A 14,902-nucleotide genomic window follows, 5' to 3' on the forward strand; every position below is an offset into this window, starting at 1 on the left:
TCTGATTTCTCACGTGCTAAATGGCCTATTCACACATTGGGATATCCAAAAGGAGTGAGCTCGTGTTGGCTAAGTTTCCACTGATACTTTCCAACTGACAAAGCTTCACATCATTATCCTAGTTAATCTTCAAAATGATACAGTAGGGTAGATATTGTTATCTGCCTTCCAACCTCTATCACATCTTAAAAAACCAGAGAGGTTAATGACTTAACCTAGGTCATACATCTACTAGGTGCCTAAGCTGAGATCCAACCAGGTCTTCTGACTCCAAGTTCTGTGTTCTTTCCATACCCAAAGTCAACCCCAATCAGTGATGGCAATCCTAAGGGAAAAGGAGGATTAGTGGAGAAGGTCCAGCGTCTCTTTTCTAGGTGTGTGTGTGTGTTTTTTTTTTTTCCAACAGTACTGGTAAATGCATTTTATTTTTTAATCAGAAGAAAAAAAGGAGACAAGAATTTCAAATTAGCTGCATCTAGTTTAGAGACTTCTTTTCCATTGCAGCTAAATGGAAACTTTCAAAGCTCTTGCATTAATTCACTAATGCCTAGGGTCTAATCCATGACACATAAAGAAAAATGTTTTAAAAAGAAGTGTTTGGTGACTGAATGAATAAGGGAATTAATACCTTCATCTTATAAATAGAGATTAAAATTTTGTCGTGGCTTGGACTTCCTGTACTTATTTTGAAACACTTGGTGTTTATTCTGAGGCATTTTTTCCATGTAAAAATTTCCCAAGAATCATAATTCTATCAAAAGCGAAGATGAAATATCTTATACTGAGAAAACAATCTTGGTCTGAGAAACAAGGGTCTCAAATTCTGTTCCTGGATTTTGTTTAGATAAGTGGCGTCTTCCTTTGATAGTTGGCCTCTTTGCACCTCCACACCAACAAAGCAGTGAATTCCAATGAAAGTGAGGGCATTCAGGATAATTAGTCAATCGAGGGCTTGTTATTTAAGAGTCCCTCCTGTTTTGTTTTTTTCTTTTTTAATATGCTTCTTTTAAAACACAATCTTTTCACATCATGGATTAGCTGAGGCAATGCTGTAACGGGATCTAGGATTCCCAAGACTGGCTCTCTCAGCTTCCCTTTCTTCTGTTATGTGGGAGGTCCTGCAAGCAGCTACAAGCAATGGCCTGATGGGATCTGTGGCCATTTCTCCTCTCCTGAGCAGTGAGAATCTCATCTCATACCTCCTTGTCTCAGTCCCTTAAGAAATTACCATGTTCTGCATTTGAAGACTTATCTGAATGATTTAATTCACATTAGGTAACTGGATAGGAAAAAATAATCACTTTTTAATCTTACATTAAAACGCATCCAATATTCTCTTAAAAAGGAGAGGGAGTTCATGATTGCATAGGTCTATTGTTCTATCTAGGCTTATTGGTTATTTTAAAGAAAGCCGCTTTCCTAATTATGTTGGGAGACAGCAGAAAGAACCTAGCATCTGTAAAATTCCTACTGGATGCTAGGCAGTTAAATTTCATCAACTCTATTTAATCTCTGAGACAAGGCTCCCAGAAATACTTGTGGTGTCCTCTCTCCATGCATAAGGAAATTAGGGTTCAAACAAGTTAAGAACTTCCTAAAGTTATGTAGCTAAAAAACTGTGGGAGAGGTTTAGAAACCATGCAAGCTTGATCTCAAAATCCTCACTCTTCCAGGACACCATGCTGCCTATAATTAAATATTTAATTGTAGTAATTAACATGTCTTAGTTATGACAATTTAGACCCTGGGAGAGACCTAGTTTAATGTGAAAATCAGACAGCAAAGTCCATCTTCTGAAAATTATCACTAATGAAAAAGGAAGAGACTTCTAAATATTTTCTGAGGCTTTTTGGGCTAGAGACTTAGTAAACTGACACCATGTGCAGACTTTGCCACTGAAGTTTGTGCTGCCACCATTTGGAAGCATTTGCCAAATTGAACACTGGCAAATGTTCAAGAAGTCAAGTTGAATGAATGGGTAGGGCTTAATTAAACTTGAAATTTATCTGTCATCTGAAGTTGAACCTTCATCAATCTATTGTATTGTCAATTTTAAGAATAATTATTTTCTAAAGAAAAAGATGATTATACTTTTGAGGCACATATATGAACTGCCTTACCTAGCATGATTTATGAACAGAATTTCAATCTCAGGCCTTTACTAATTTAGGAGTCACTTTTTAGGCAGAATCTCTAAACTATGGATAAAACAGACAATAAAACTGGGCACAAAAAACCCTAAAAGCTTTATACAACTCTTGAGAACGTTGTCTCCACTTCCTAAAAGCAGCTGTGAAAGTCCTCTCCTTTATAATAGTATCTGCTTTCTCTTTACTTAGAAGTTTACATATATTATCTTGGCTCTCATGAGTAATGTAACCTGTGTCTGTCAATGGATGAAAGGATAAAGAAAATGTGTAATATAGATATATCACATTTATATATAAATATATACATTCCGTGTGTGTGTGTGTGTGTATGTGTATATATATATATATAATGGAATACTTTATAACCTTAAAAAAAGAGGAAAATTCTGTCATTTTCAACAACATGGATGAACCCAGAGGGCACTATACAGAGTGAAATAATCCAGGCACAGAAAGACAAATACTGCATGATCTCATATGTATAATCTAAGAAAACTGAACATATAGAAGCACAGAGAAGAATGGTGGTTACCAGTGACTGGGGTTGGGGAGATGAAGAAAGGGGAGATGTTGGTCAATAAGTGCAAAGTTCAGTTAGACAGAAGGAATAAGTTTTAGTGATCTACTGCACAGCACGGTGACTGGCCATAGTTAATAATAACGCATTGAACACTTCAAAATTCCTAAAAGAGTAGATTTTAAATGTTCTCACAGCACAATAAATAAATAAATAAGTAGGTGAGGTGATTGATATATTAATTAGGTTGATTTAACCAATCCACAATGTATAGGTATATCAAAACAACACACTATCTTCATAAATATATACAATTACTATTTGTCAATTAAAAATAAAAGAGTATACATTTGGAGTGAAGATTGTATTTTTGTTGAATTTTCCTTTAAGATGACTTATCTCCTTTTCTCTCTGTGTTAGAACCTCTGATTGAGTACCTGTAATGACAAAGGCAGTGAGGGGTCTGGTGGGATCCCCAGCCCAGGTGGTCCCTGCCACACTGACGTCATAGCCAGTGTTCTCCACCAAGCCTGTGACGTGAGCTTGCTTTGCATCTCCTGAGACTGTGAATTGCTGGGACTCATGCAGTGAGTGAGTGTCACTCACATTGATAACAATCTTTGCAAAAAGCCCAGCTTGAGTGGTCCACGACATGTTGAAGCTGTTTGGAGTAATATTGCTAAGGATTAGCGTGCCCAACTGTAGCTCTGGTTCTAAAGAAGGAACACAGGCAGAGAGAAAGAGAGAGACATTATTAGAGGAAGCAGTGGATTTTTCCAGAATGTAGCCATAGAACATGAAAGCATCAATATCTCCAAATACATGCAGAAGAGACAGTATGTTAGGCTGTGTCTACACCTGCATTGAATATGATGATAGAAAATATATTGCTTTCTCTGCAGGCATAGATTTGTGTTTTTTCTTATTTTTATTTTTATTTTATTTTTTAGATCTGTGTTCTTTTAAAGCATAGACACTACCATTTGCTAGTCATGTATGAGGAAGAGTAGACAAGCCATTAGGGTGGTAGATTGGAATAATGTGAAGGGTATTAAGGCTACATTTTCTAAAGTTTGTAATGGGGACACAAGCCCTGTAAGATGTTCCAAGAAAAGACAGCTTTATGATTAAGTATGCATGGCAAACACTGAATATTATGTCTTACCATAGAGATTCACAAGGTGAGTTTGCATTTTGAAGGCTCTGACAGGCTGGTTCTGTCAATAAACCTATTTAATTTTGTTTAGCCCATAAATCATAAACTTATTGATCAATGCATACCCTAACTGAGGAATATTCTTTGAACATCTCAAGGAGCTGGTATTCCATTGAACATGTTTTAGAAAATGCTTCTTTGAGTTTCCTTATTCAGTATTCTTTTTTAGTATCTATTGGTTGCACAAATTAAAGGCTAATATCCATACAAGATAAATTTTTACAGTACTTAATATGCACTGTAGGAAAATCTATATTTCACCATTTAATACTGTAAAGGTGAAGATGGCTTCCATTAAAAATTCCTGGTGAATGCAAAGATGAAAGAAAAACTTGAAGTTAGGCATTGAATTTTCTGTTCAGGAAACTCACTTATTGAATAATTTGGACAGATAGATGGTTTCTCTGAGGTTAAATATCTCTTTTCTGTTAAAGTCTAGACATTCATTTTTGAGAGCAACTCATTTAATGTTAAGGGGCCTATATGGCTAGATGTTCATGGGGCTGGCTTCCTAAATGTTCATTTATCAAATAAAACTAATTTTAAAGTAAGTGTGGCCCAGATTGTATTTTAGAGAGAGGCAACAGTACCGGAGGATTCAGATATTAAGATCAGGATTTAGGGTTGGGAAAAGGCACAATATTTCTTCCAAGGACTTGGGAGTTATTTTGCTTCAGCTCCAAAATCTGGAGGAAAGAAGGGGCTCATTTGGATAAACTTTAACTGCACAATTGTACAGCATAACTCGATGTCATAAAATCTCTAAGAACAAAAAGGATTTGGTTCAGAAGCAGAATATAGCCATTAGCATTGACATGGGATTTCCTCCTTATCAATTAGTTTCAGAAGGTAACAATGCAATCATTTTCAGCTATAGCTTTGACAAATTCCCTCAACCACACAAAAGACTAAAATCTTCCAAGTGGAACTCTGTTATTTCCCTATATTTTGCTGTAGAAACCATCTCCCAAATTAAGGATGCATGCTGGAATTCTTCTCATGCTACCAGACAGACTGTCAATGCCAACAGATTCACCATGCAGAATAAGACTCTGGTTCTTGAGGTCAGCTTTACCTCAGCTGTCTCTCAACGGGTGCAACCAAGCTGAGAAATGAGATGCAAGAAAAAACAGAGAAAGATAGTGGTAATTAGGGTATGGTCAGTGTTCCATGCAAAATGAGGGGCATTTTTCTCCCACCACTTTTAACTTTCTGAAATGATTCATTGCCATGCTAGCTGCTTCCAGGAAAAAGAAACATTTTCAAAATTTAATGCTCTGAATATTCATCACATGCACCAAGATTTAGACAAGATGATGGCTTGAAAGAAGAGCCTGAGACTTTGTGACAGCTATCAGTGGGTGGCAAAACATGCTTGACAAAGTACATGTCAAAAAAGAGTAGTCTTCAGACAAAAATCTTGAGAACAAGATAAGACCACTGGGTCCTCTCATGCAGTTCTTGGGTTGTGATTCAGAGTCTATTCTCAGCATGCTCAAGGCACTCTTATTTTTAAAAATCCTGCTAGAGAGAAAGAGAGTGTAGATCTTTCTGACCAAGGCACCAGAAATGGCATGCACATACCTCTTTGAACATGACATAGGCAAACTTTGATTAGAAAGACCACAAGCAGATGATAATGGGTGGGATTGAAAAAGATTATTCAAGATCAGATGAAAGGATGGTTTAGAAATTCAACCAAAGCAAGTCAGGTTAACTTTATACAAACAAACAGAACAACTCCAGATGTGAATGGATATTTAGGAAAAAGAGGTTTGACACTGAAATTCTTTAATTTGGGATGAGAGTTATTTTAAAGCCTTAAACCTTTGATTTGGATGGCTCTATCAAATTTGAGAAGGATTGGGAGCAACTAGGAGGATGAAAAGTGGGTAGCGGGTGATTTTTGGAATGCTATTCAGAGGAAATTCAATGAAGAGTGAAGAAGCCATAATAGGAAATACCTGTGGTTGCTTGGACCATCAGGGTCTGAGCATGCTGCCCACCAATCAGCCCATGAAGGTGGGCAGTGTAATTAGAAGAAGCTTTGAGGTTGGTGATGACAGAGCTGCGAGACACCCCAGGCACAGAGAGCACTATGGTCTCCTGGGGGTGATCGGAATTACTAACTTCTATAAGAAAGCTATCAAAGGCAGACTCCTGAGCTTCCCACGAGATGGACACACTGCCCCAGGTCATGTTTGAGACAGTGAGGTGGCTAAGAAGTGGTTCGGCTACTAAAGCAAGAAAAAAAAAAAAAGAAAGTGTGTCCATTTAAAACACCATTATAAAATCAAAATCAAAACACTTAAGACTAAATCCATAAAGTTTTAGACTTTACCCTTTGTTAATGGTAAAATAATTTGTCCCTTGTTGAAAATCAGTTTGAGCCATGAGAAACAAACATATATGTTTGTCTAATTTTCTCCTCTAAGATTTTTTATCCTTGAACCTGGCTGAGATAGGAACTGGATAATGTTGACTCTCTGCCTTATCTGTGGACCACCCTGATGATAATTTGTAGCCTCATGTAGAATGAGGACAGACGCTCTCTCAACCATGGGTGAGACCTAAATGACAGGCAGTTTTGATGCTACAATGTCAATCCTTTTCTTGGATTTCCCAGACTATGAGTCCCCTTTTTGTAAACTATAAGGAAAAATTATCCTGTGTTTGTTCTGTACATATTGTTTCTTCTTTTTTTTTTCTAGTTTGTGATTTCTTCATTTCTCCTGTGTTTGTTCTGTAGATATTGTTTCTTTTTTTCTAGTTTGTGATTTCTTCATTTACCTCCCAAGAAAGGGCACTGTCTAAATTGTGCTAAGAATGCTATTTTGAATGTATGGGGTTCCCCTTTCTAAATTCACATAGGGTTCTCTTTTACTGAATGGCAAAGAGCATCTGACTTAGTGCACATCTCACAGACACCACAAATTTAAAGTGAGAGCAGTTCATTCTTTTGTTTTTTAAACTAAGTCCCTTGTTTGAACACAACTATTCTACTTTTATTTTTGCCATTTATCATTCACTATTCTGAGGGCAAGACATCATGGTCTGGTCTTCTAGAGGTGGTGTTGGAACTGGGGTGATCTGAATGGCATGGCTGCCTCCTGCACTCATCTGATAAGCAATCTTTGCTGTTTCTCTTTACTTTCCCAATTGGAAAAAAATACTGAACCCCATCAACATGATTATTAAATCACTGGTATATTTGGGTATTGCGAGGTCCAAGAGACTAGGAAGACAAAGACACTAAGATAATACAAAAGAAAATTTATAAGACCTCTTCGACTGAGGTAGACATCTTTCAAAGTCAAGAACAGCTCTTATTATATAGCTTTTTAGTTATCAGAGGTTAGAATTCTTTTCTCTAGATTCCATACGGCAAACTAGACAGAACTACATTTTATGCTGTAAACGTCCTGGTCAGCAATAAATCAGGCACATGGTTTTATGGCAATCCATTATTTGGGCTGCTGTTGGAAAAGAGTTATGTTAAACAGCACTTCAGCCTAGCACCATGGAAGAGTTAGTGCCCCGTGGCTTGTACATCTATGGGCGAGGAGAAGGAGAGGCTTCACCCTGCAAAGAAGACTGGAAAGACTGTGTTAGAAATGGGAGAATGCACATATACCTGTTGTGGCTGTGGCACTGATGGTTTTGGTCCGGAAGCTGGGAGCAAGTCCAGAGAGGTAGACAATAAAATCAGTACTAGGGGGTAGCCCTGAGATATGGGCAGTTCGTTCAGCACCAGAGATATTATATTCCACAATCTCCAGCAACCTATTGGAATCAATAATTTCAATGGTAAAGGTCTCGAAGATCCCATCGGTAGCTGTCCAGGAGAGACTGAAGCTCTCGGGAGTTATGTCAGAAACATTTAAGTTTCCAATTTCAGGTTCTTTGGCTGAAAAAGGAAGGGGTAGGGGAGAATAAACAAATAAATTTGAGTTAATTATGTGGCTGTGTTTTAAGATTGAGGTTGTTAATGGAATCATTGCTGGGTAGAGAGATCTGATAGTTCACGGCTATGATGGAAGGAAGCAATGTTACCAATTAGTGCCAAAGAGAGAGAAAAAGCAGTTTTGTTAAAAGAAAAATTAGAGAAAGGAAGGTATGGCAATTAGATTTCTCTACATGCAGTTGCCACATATAATCAGGCCCTGGCCAAGAAGATGTGCTGAATGATCTTATCAGGAACTGTTGCATCTTAGTCACATATGCCTCTGGGAGCCCTCCCTCAGGGTTGCTGGCCACTGGTCAAAAGATATGAGTCCTGACAGCTTCCAGTCTCTTGAATTTCATTAAGGAAACTAAGATTACTCGGATGCCCCCCACAGACATTCTTTGCTTTGAAGGAGCTCCCATCTATTCAAATGAGAGCTAAATAATTCTGATGCCATTACCCTCCCAAGGTGGTAACTTGAGGCTTCTGATTTTGTGACTTAATGGGAATTACCAATTTCTCAGTGTAATTCTTGGTATTTTTTTTCATGCTTTAGATAAGGACCAGCCAACCATTCTCCTATTCTGTTAAAATAACTTGTCCTCTCTTAACTGCTGCTATGCAGGCCAAAAAGGCTAGTATTGCATTGCCAACCAAGAGGGCTAAGCCAAGGCAAGGCAGTTTAGGCCATCTCTTTCAGCGAAGAAATAACATTTTGTTTGAAGATGGTCCTGCCAGTGCTTTCCCCAGCCATAAGAATAAAACATGCAGAGGGCAGGTAGGAGCAGGGTTTGAAAAGCTAGTACTGTCTCTTTAGCAAGAAAGAAGGCTCCTGGTCTCTGAGATCCTTCTAATAGATTTGTTGAGATACAGTTCAGATGGGATGATGGACCTTCCTGCCCATAGGCCAATTCATCAGTGGCAAGAATGTTGCTATTGTTAAGAAGAAAAACACACACACATAAAAATGCCGAGGACACCCAAGCCACAAGATCTGCAGAAAAGATCAGAAGTGGTGGGTGATTACTTTGCCTTCTGGGAAGGGATGGTTTATGGGTCTAAGAAAAAGGAGGCCCGGGTGCCTTCAGAGTAGCCTCGGCTGCAAATTCTAGGCATTTCAGGGTCACTGTCCTGGCAGTGGTTGCCTGTGCTTTATATTTCTTTATCTCAGTGAAAATTAGTGAAATGACTGAGGTTAAAATGCAGAGCTATGCTCTTGCTAGATTCAACTGGGACGTACAGGTATGCATTAATAATTATTTTAAAAGGGGGGCAGTCATATGCAAAATGAAGCAATAGTCTCTACTGAACTTCAAACCCATGGTATCACATAATAAAGATGAGCAATGGAAAACTGTGTTGGGGGAAGACTGCTGACTTTAGCAGGCTCCCAGGAAACACTGAAGCCTTGTAACAGGGGTAGAGTGACGAGTAAACTATAACGCACCCTCCTGGGTCTGGGGCTGGGAGTTTGCCATCCAAAGGCCAACACTCCAGAGAGAAACTCTTGATTAAAACAGCAAAAAGGGTATCAGTTCTTTGACATTCATAGCCCAGGACATTCCTTGTTCCAAAAGCTGCTGTGTGTACTTGTGCTAATGAATGGCTTTCTTTTTGGTACAGTCTCCAGTCATAATTGTGTAATTTCTTTTTTTTTCCTTCTGGTCTAGCTATTTGCTAATTTGATGTTCTAACAATGACTCAGTATCTGAGAGAATTGCCCGGAGGAGGGTAATTCAGTTCTCTTATTATACTGGCTACGCTTTAAAGAAACATTTCTTAAATGCAAGAACCACAGTACCCATATCCTTGAGGGATTTAGAGATAGAAAAGCACCGTTTCCAACTAGTAAAAGACTCTCTAAAGTAAATAATCTGTGTTCCACCAGAACTCATATATAGGGAGGGAGGCTTTTAGTTATATCCAAGCACTGGATAAGTGAATTAAAACCATCAGGCTGATTCCTGAAACAAAAATTCATCATTGAAAAAAGATGTAGAATCAGTCAGGTAAAGTATGAAAGGCTGAGGGGCTGGAGATCAGAAACGGCAACACCTGTATCATTCGCCATCCACATGGCAAAGGCATGAGGACAAAGGCATAGCCCACAGGGAGGTCTCTGAGCATGCACAGCCGGCCACTGAAAGGCACATGGAAAGGATTCAGTTATGGCGAGATGCTGACTCCGCGCATGATCTCTTGGAGAGGAAGCAAAGAACCTTGGGGAGAAAGCATTGACAGGGAGAGGAAGTACCTGTGGAAGCCTCAGCAGAGAGTACTGGTGTTCTATAGCCCCGGATCACCCCATAGATGGAGACTGTATAAGGCGTGGCAGCCTTGAGGCCCGGGATGTCCACAGCCCGGAGGCTGCCAGGCACCGTGAGGTTCTGGGCTGCCTCCACTTTGTTGACCTCCTGCACCTGAATGACAAAGTGCTCATAGGCCTGGTCAGCTGCGGTCCAGTTGAGTCTGAGGCCATCCCAGCCAACCTCAGACACGGCTAAATCTCCCAGCTGTGGGAGCTCCTCTGAAGAAGGATAGAAAGGTATTTGTCAGTTGTGTAAACCAAAAATTAGGAAACCAAACATCCCACAGCCTGACTCTAGGAAAGAGAGAAAGGGGAAAGATAATTTTTTTTTTTTTTTTTTAATTCTTGGTCTCTAAGCATTTGCAATTTGAACTGTGGTTCTCTGGCCACAGTAGTTTTCAGGTGTTGAAAATGGTCAGAAAGGGGAATATCTGCATGGTTTATCCTCGAGATGGCAAAGACATCTGCACCAATGCACAACCCACAGGGAGCGTGTATTACCAGCAGCTTAAGTTCACATGGAAAAGTAGGATTGTGGGTTAGGGCAAGAGATATGGGCATAGCTATAAGTTCAGACTTTGGAGGCAGGTGGTCCTTGATTGGAATCCCAACACTAGTGTTTGCTGGCTGCGTAATCTTGGGCATATCACTCAGCTTCTCTCTGAACCACCCTCTCTTTACCTTTAAATGGAGCTGATGGTACTGTTTCATGGGATTGTGTGATGATTAAATGGTAATATTTATCAACTTCTTAGTATCATACCTGATACATGGCTAGTGGCCAGCTTAATAAATAAATTATTGTTTGAGTGTTTTCCCTTGGAATTTCTTACTCATGTCGGGGAGAAATGTCTGCTTTATTTCATTATTTGTAATTAGAAAGATAATCTCATCACTAGCCACTGACTGCCTGCCTGGGTTGATAAAGTGTATGCTATCTCAGGTGTGAACAAGTATGATGTTTTTTCTTTGGTCTTTTATCAGCTTTCAGGGATCAAAAGTTGTGTCCTGGGTTCCCAGCTTGTTTCTTCTTCCACCTTTTTCTGCTTGTACTTTATGTCTAAATGAAGAATGGCTGTATCACGGAGCAAAGCTGTTTGTGTGAAATGAGTGTGCCTACTTTTAATTAAAAGAGAGGATGTTTTTCGCAGTAAATGGTGCAGAACAGAACCCACTGTTAGTACTTCTACAATGTAGAAAGGAAATTTAACATAGTTGTTATTGGTGATTTAGGAAGTTTGGATTTAGGATATGGAAAATCCCATTGCTTTGTGGGATGCTTCTGAGGGTTAAATGCAATCTCTCAGCCACTGTTTTGAAGGCTGAAGTGGCCATGGGTTAGAAGTTAGGGAGGAGAATATCTGCAGGCATTTCAACCAAAAAAAGGTGAAAGATATAGGTACTTGTTCTTGGGTGTCCAAGGATTCAATGCACTGTGAGAGTCTGAGCAACCTCTTCCTTTTAAGAAGGGTTATTTTCAAACTGTGTTCCACATAGATCTGGGGCTTTTCTAGAAGAACTGTGTTGAGAACATGGGTGGCGGTATCTCCCTCTTACTTCCAGGCTCACCAAGAACAGCTGTTCACTTATCTGTCAAATAGTAGGGTTCCTTGGAAGATTTCATTTGCAAAAGGAGTTGTACTGCTAAAAACAAAAGTTTGCAGACTACAGAGGAAGATCATGAGCATCTTGCACACAGGCCACACCTGACTCAAAGGCCCTTTTTGCTCTTGTTTGATCTGAAGATATTCCAGGAAACACAGGAATACAACCTGGCCCCCTTATTTTTGGAATTTTGTGTAGTTTCTAGCAACCACCAAGTTTAATTTGTTATATAAGAGCAAGGAAAACAATTTTTTTGAATTGGGTGATTTGGGTTGCATTATCAAAAGGCAGGATATGTAGAGTGGGGCATGGGCTTAGGGGTCAGCACAGAAACCCTATTACCAAAACGTTGGCCCTTTTCCCCATAGCCCTTTTTGAAGCTATTTCTAGATACCTCATGTACAGCACAGTTTTCTATAACAGATGGAGCAGCACATTTTTTTTTTCCTTTTTTTTTTTTTTTTTTTTTTTTTGAGATGGAGTTTTGCTCTGTCACCCAGGCTACAGTGCAGTGGCGCGATCTCGGCTCACTGAAACCTCCGCCTCCAGGGTTCATGCCATTCTCCTGCCTCAACCTCCCAAGTAGCTGGGACTACAGGCGCCCGCCACCATGCCCGGCTAAGTTTTTATATTTTTAGTAGAGACGGGGTTTCACCGTGTTAGCCAGGATGGTCTCAATCTCCTGACCTCGTGATCCGCCCATCTCAGCCTCCCAAAGTGCTGGGATTACAGGCACGAGCCACCGCACCCAGCAAGCAGCACATTTTTGGTGGAAAATTGAGAGGAATTGTTTTTCCTTCCCAAATTGAATGAAAAGCATTGAAGTCAAAGGTGGCTGTCCTTTCTTGGAAATGTCCCTACTTTTTGTATCTGTTGAGGAGAGAGTCTTAGATAGTTTTATCAGAAGCTAACTGCATCATTTCTAAAGGTTATTATGTAAAGATCTGCCTATCAGTTGGGTGTTAGTTGGTGGCTCTGAGGCTAGTGATAAGGTTTTTCTAGAAAGTTCTGATCTTATTTTTGTGCCACAGCCCTAATGTTTGTGCTATTTTAAAAATCATGACTCTGTTGCTATATGATAAATTTAGCTATTTGATATTCAATATTTACTACATGATGGGCACTTTGCTAAGCACTGACATTCATTAGCTTATTTATTGCTCATGACAGTTTCCTGAAGTAGGGGTCATTGCTGATTTAAAGATACAAAAAGGAGGCTCAGGGATGTCAAGAAATATACCCAAGAATAGAGGCAGGGTACGCTAGCTCATGCCTGTAATCCCAGCACATTGGGAGGCCAAAGTGAGAAGACTGCTTGAGCCCAGGAGTTCGAGACCAGCCTGGGTAACACAGTGAAACTCCATTTCTACAAAAAATACAAAAAACTCAGCTGAGTGTGGGGACTCACACCTGTGGTCCCAGCTACTGTGGAGGCTGAGGCAGGAGAATCACTTGAGTCTAGGAATTTGAGGCTATGGTGAGCCATGGTCACACCACTGCATTCTAGCCTGGGCAAAAGAATGAGACCCTGACTCAAAAAAAAATTATATATATACTAGATATATAAGTATATATATATACACACACTATATATATAAGTATATATATACACACACTATATATGTAAGTATATATTTGTGTGTGTGTATGTATGTGTATCTATATAGATACATACATATATTCCCAAGAATATTTAGTCAGTGAGGTAGAATTCCAACACAGACCTTCCTGAGTTAGAGATTCATTCTGTCTGTCAACAACACTGAGGTAGGATTCTGCCTCACAGGGGAATTTTCTCTATTTCAATGACATGCTGGCTCCTATCACGTCTCCAGTCTGGGAGGAGGGTCATATACCTGTGATGACCTCTAAAGCAAGGGGTCGAGTGCTGTGACCCCTGACCTCGCCGTGCAGGGTGATTGTGTAAGGAGTGCCAGCCCTGAGGCCTGGGATTTCCACGGAGCGCAGGCTGCCAGGAACGGTGAGATTGTGAGCCTCTTCCACCTGGTCAGCCTCCTGGACCTGAATGGTAAACTGGTCATAGGTTCCATCTGGCGTGGTCCAGTTCAGTCTGAGAGCATCCCAGCTAACCTCGGTCACTGTGAGGTTTCCCATATCTGGAACCTCCTCTGCACAAGGACACAGAGTTGCTGAGTTACTTAAAAAGGCAATTGCACTCTGAGATTCAGGTGAGATGGCATTTTGGCTAAGGTTGGGATGAGTTGTCTGGTTAGTGTTGATTATAGACACATGATTTACAGCAGGTGTTGAGCACACTCAAATTGTTGGCACTAAAGCCAGGGTTTTTCTATTCAGCTTTTGGGAATGAAAAGTAGTTTTAGGAATTGTTCACAATTTCTATTCTTGACATACAAATAGGGCTATGGGGAATCCTTTGGTGTTCTTAAAATGAGCTCATGAGCTCAGAGCTATTTTTTCTTCATTTACAGGTTGGGCTTTCCAACTTTTTAGATATTTGACTGAAACTTACTTTGAAAGAAAAGTCACCTCTCACTTTTTTAAAAGAAGAGTAGGTGGAATTTTCGATAGAACTGGGCTACAACTAGGACTTAGCCAAATAAGGGATGTGACATTTAGGAAGAAGCAGAGATGATTCACTGGTATTTCCCCAAGGTGGTAGGAGCTGATCCCAGTTTAAAGCAAGAAAGTGCTTTGATTCCTCCTGAGTGGAGACAAAGGGGAGGAAGTGAATTAGTGAATTCATCTAGAATACCTGTCAAGACTTCAACAGAGAGGGGGGTTGTGCTGAAGTCCTGAGTGACCCCGCGGATGGTGATGGTATAATGAGTGGCTGCTTTGAGCCCAGGCAGGTCCGTGGACCTCAGTCCTCCTGGGACCGTGTGGTTCTGGGCTGCCTCTACTGTGTCAGCCTCCTGCACCTGAATGAAAAAGTACTCATAGGCCCCTTCCGGAACAGTCCAGTTGAGTTTGAGGGCATCCCAGCCCACCTCGGACACCATGACCTCTCCCAAATTGGGAGTTTCCCCTGGAGAAGGACAAAGAACTAGTTTAGTCATCAAATCACACAACAAGAGCCAGGGAATCTTTAACGCAAGAATAAACTGAATAATAATATTACTGAAAAAATGTGATTTTCTTTAGATAAACATGCATCATGCAACTCTTTAAATTTTAGAAA

The 14,902-nt window shown here is 40.0% G+C and overlaps 1 protein-coding gene across 10 annotated transcripts in view; it reads right to left on the reverse strand.

The window, feature by feature from the left end:
• The window catches only part of LOC105487096 (tenascin C), a 98,500-nt gene that overhangs the window by 29,575 nt on the left and 54,023 nt on the right, over window positions 1-14,902 (reverse strand). For 2 of the 10 annotated variants that reach the window (XM_071078238.1, XM_071078239.1), the window contains exons 12-16: window positions 14,477-14,749; window positions 13,599-13,871; window positions 10,084-10,356; window positions 7,518-7,790; window positions 3,105-3,380 (exon numbers count right to left, since the gene is read on the reverse strand). The exons of 1 other annotated variant lie outside the window; for it this stretch is intronic. In XM_071078238.1, coding sequence (XP_070934339.1) covers window positions 3,105-3,380; window positions 7,518-7,790; window positions 10,084-10,356; window positions 13,599-13,871; window positions 14,477-14,749 — 1,368 coding nt within the window. The remainder of the gene's footprint in view (window positions 1-3,104; window positions 3,381-7,517; window positions 7,791-10,083; window positions 10,357-13,598; window positions 13,872-14,476; window positions 14,750-14,902) is intronic. 7 more of the 10 variants (XM_011750394.3, XM_011750396.2, XM_071078241.1 and 4 more) reach the window with 5 other exon arrangements.

The sequence above is a fragment of the Macaca nemestrina genome, chromosome 14 (assembly GCF_043159975.1).
Source record: "Macaca nemestrina isolate mMacNem1 chromosome 14, mMacNem.hap1, whole genome shotgun sequence".
In the NCBI taxonomy this organism is placed as follows: domain Eukaryota; kingdom Metazoa; phylum Chordata; class Mammalia; order Primates; family Cercopithecidae; genus Macaca; species Macaca nemestrina.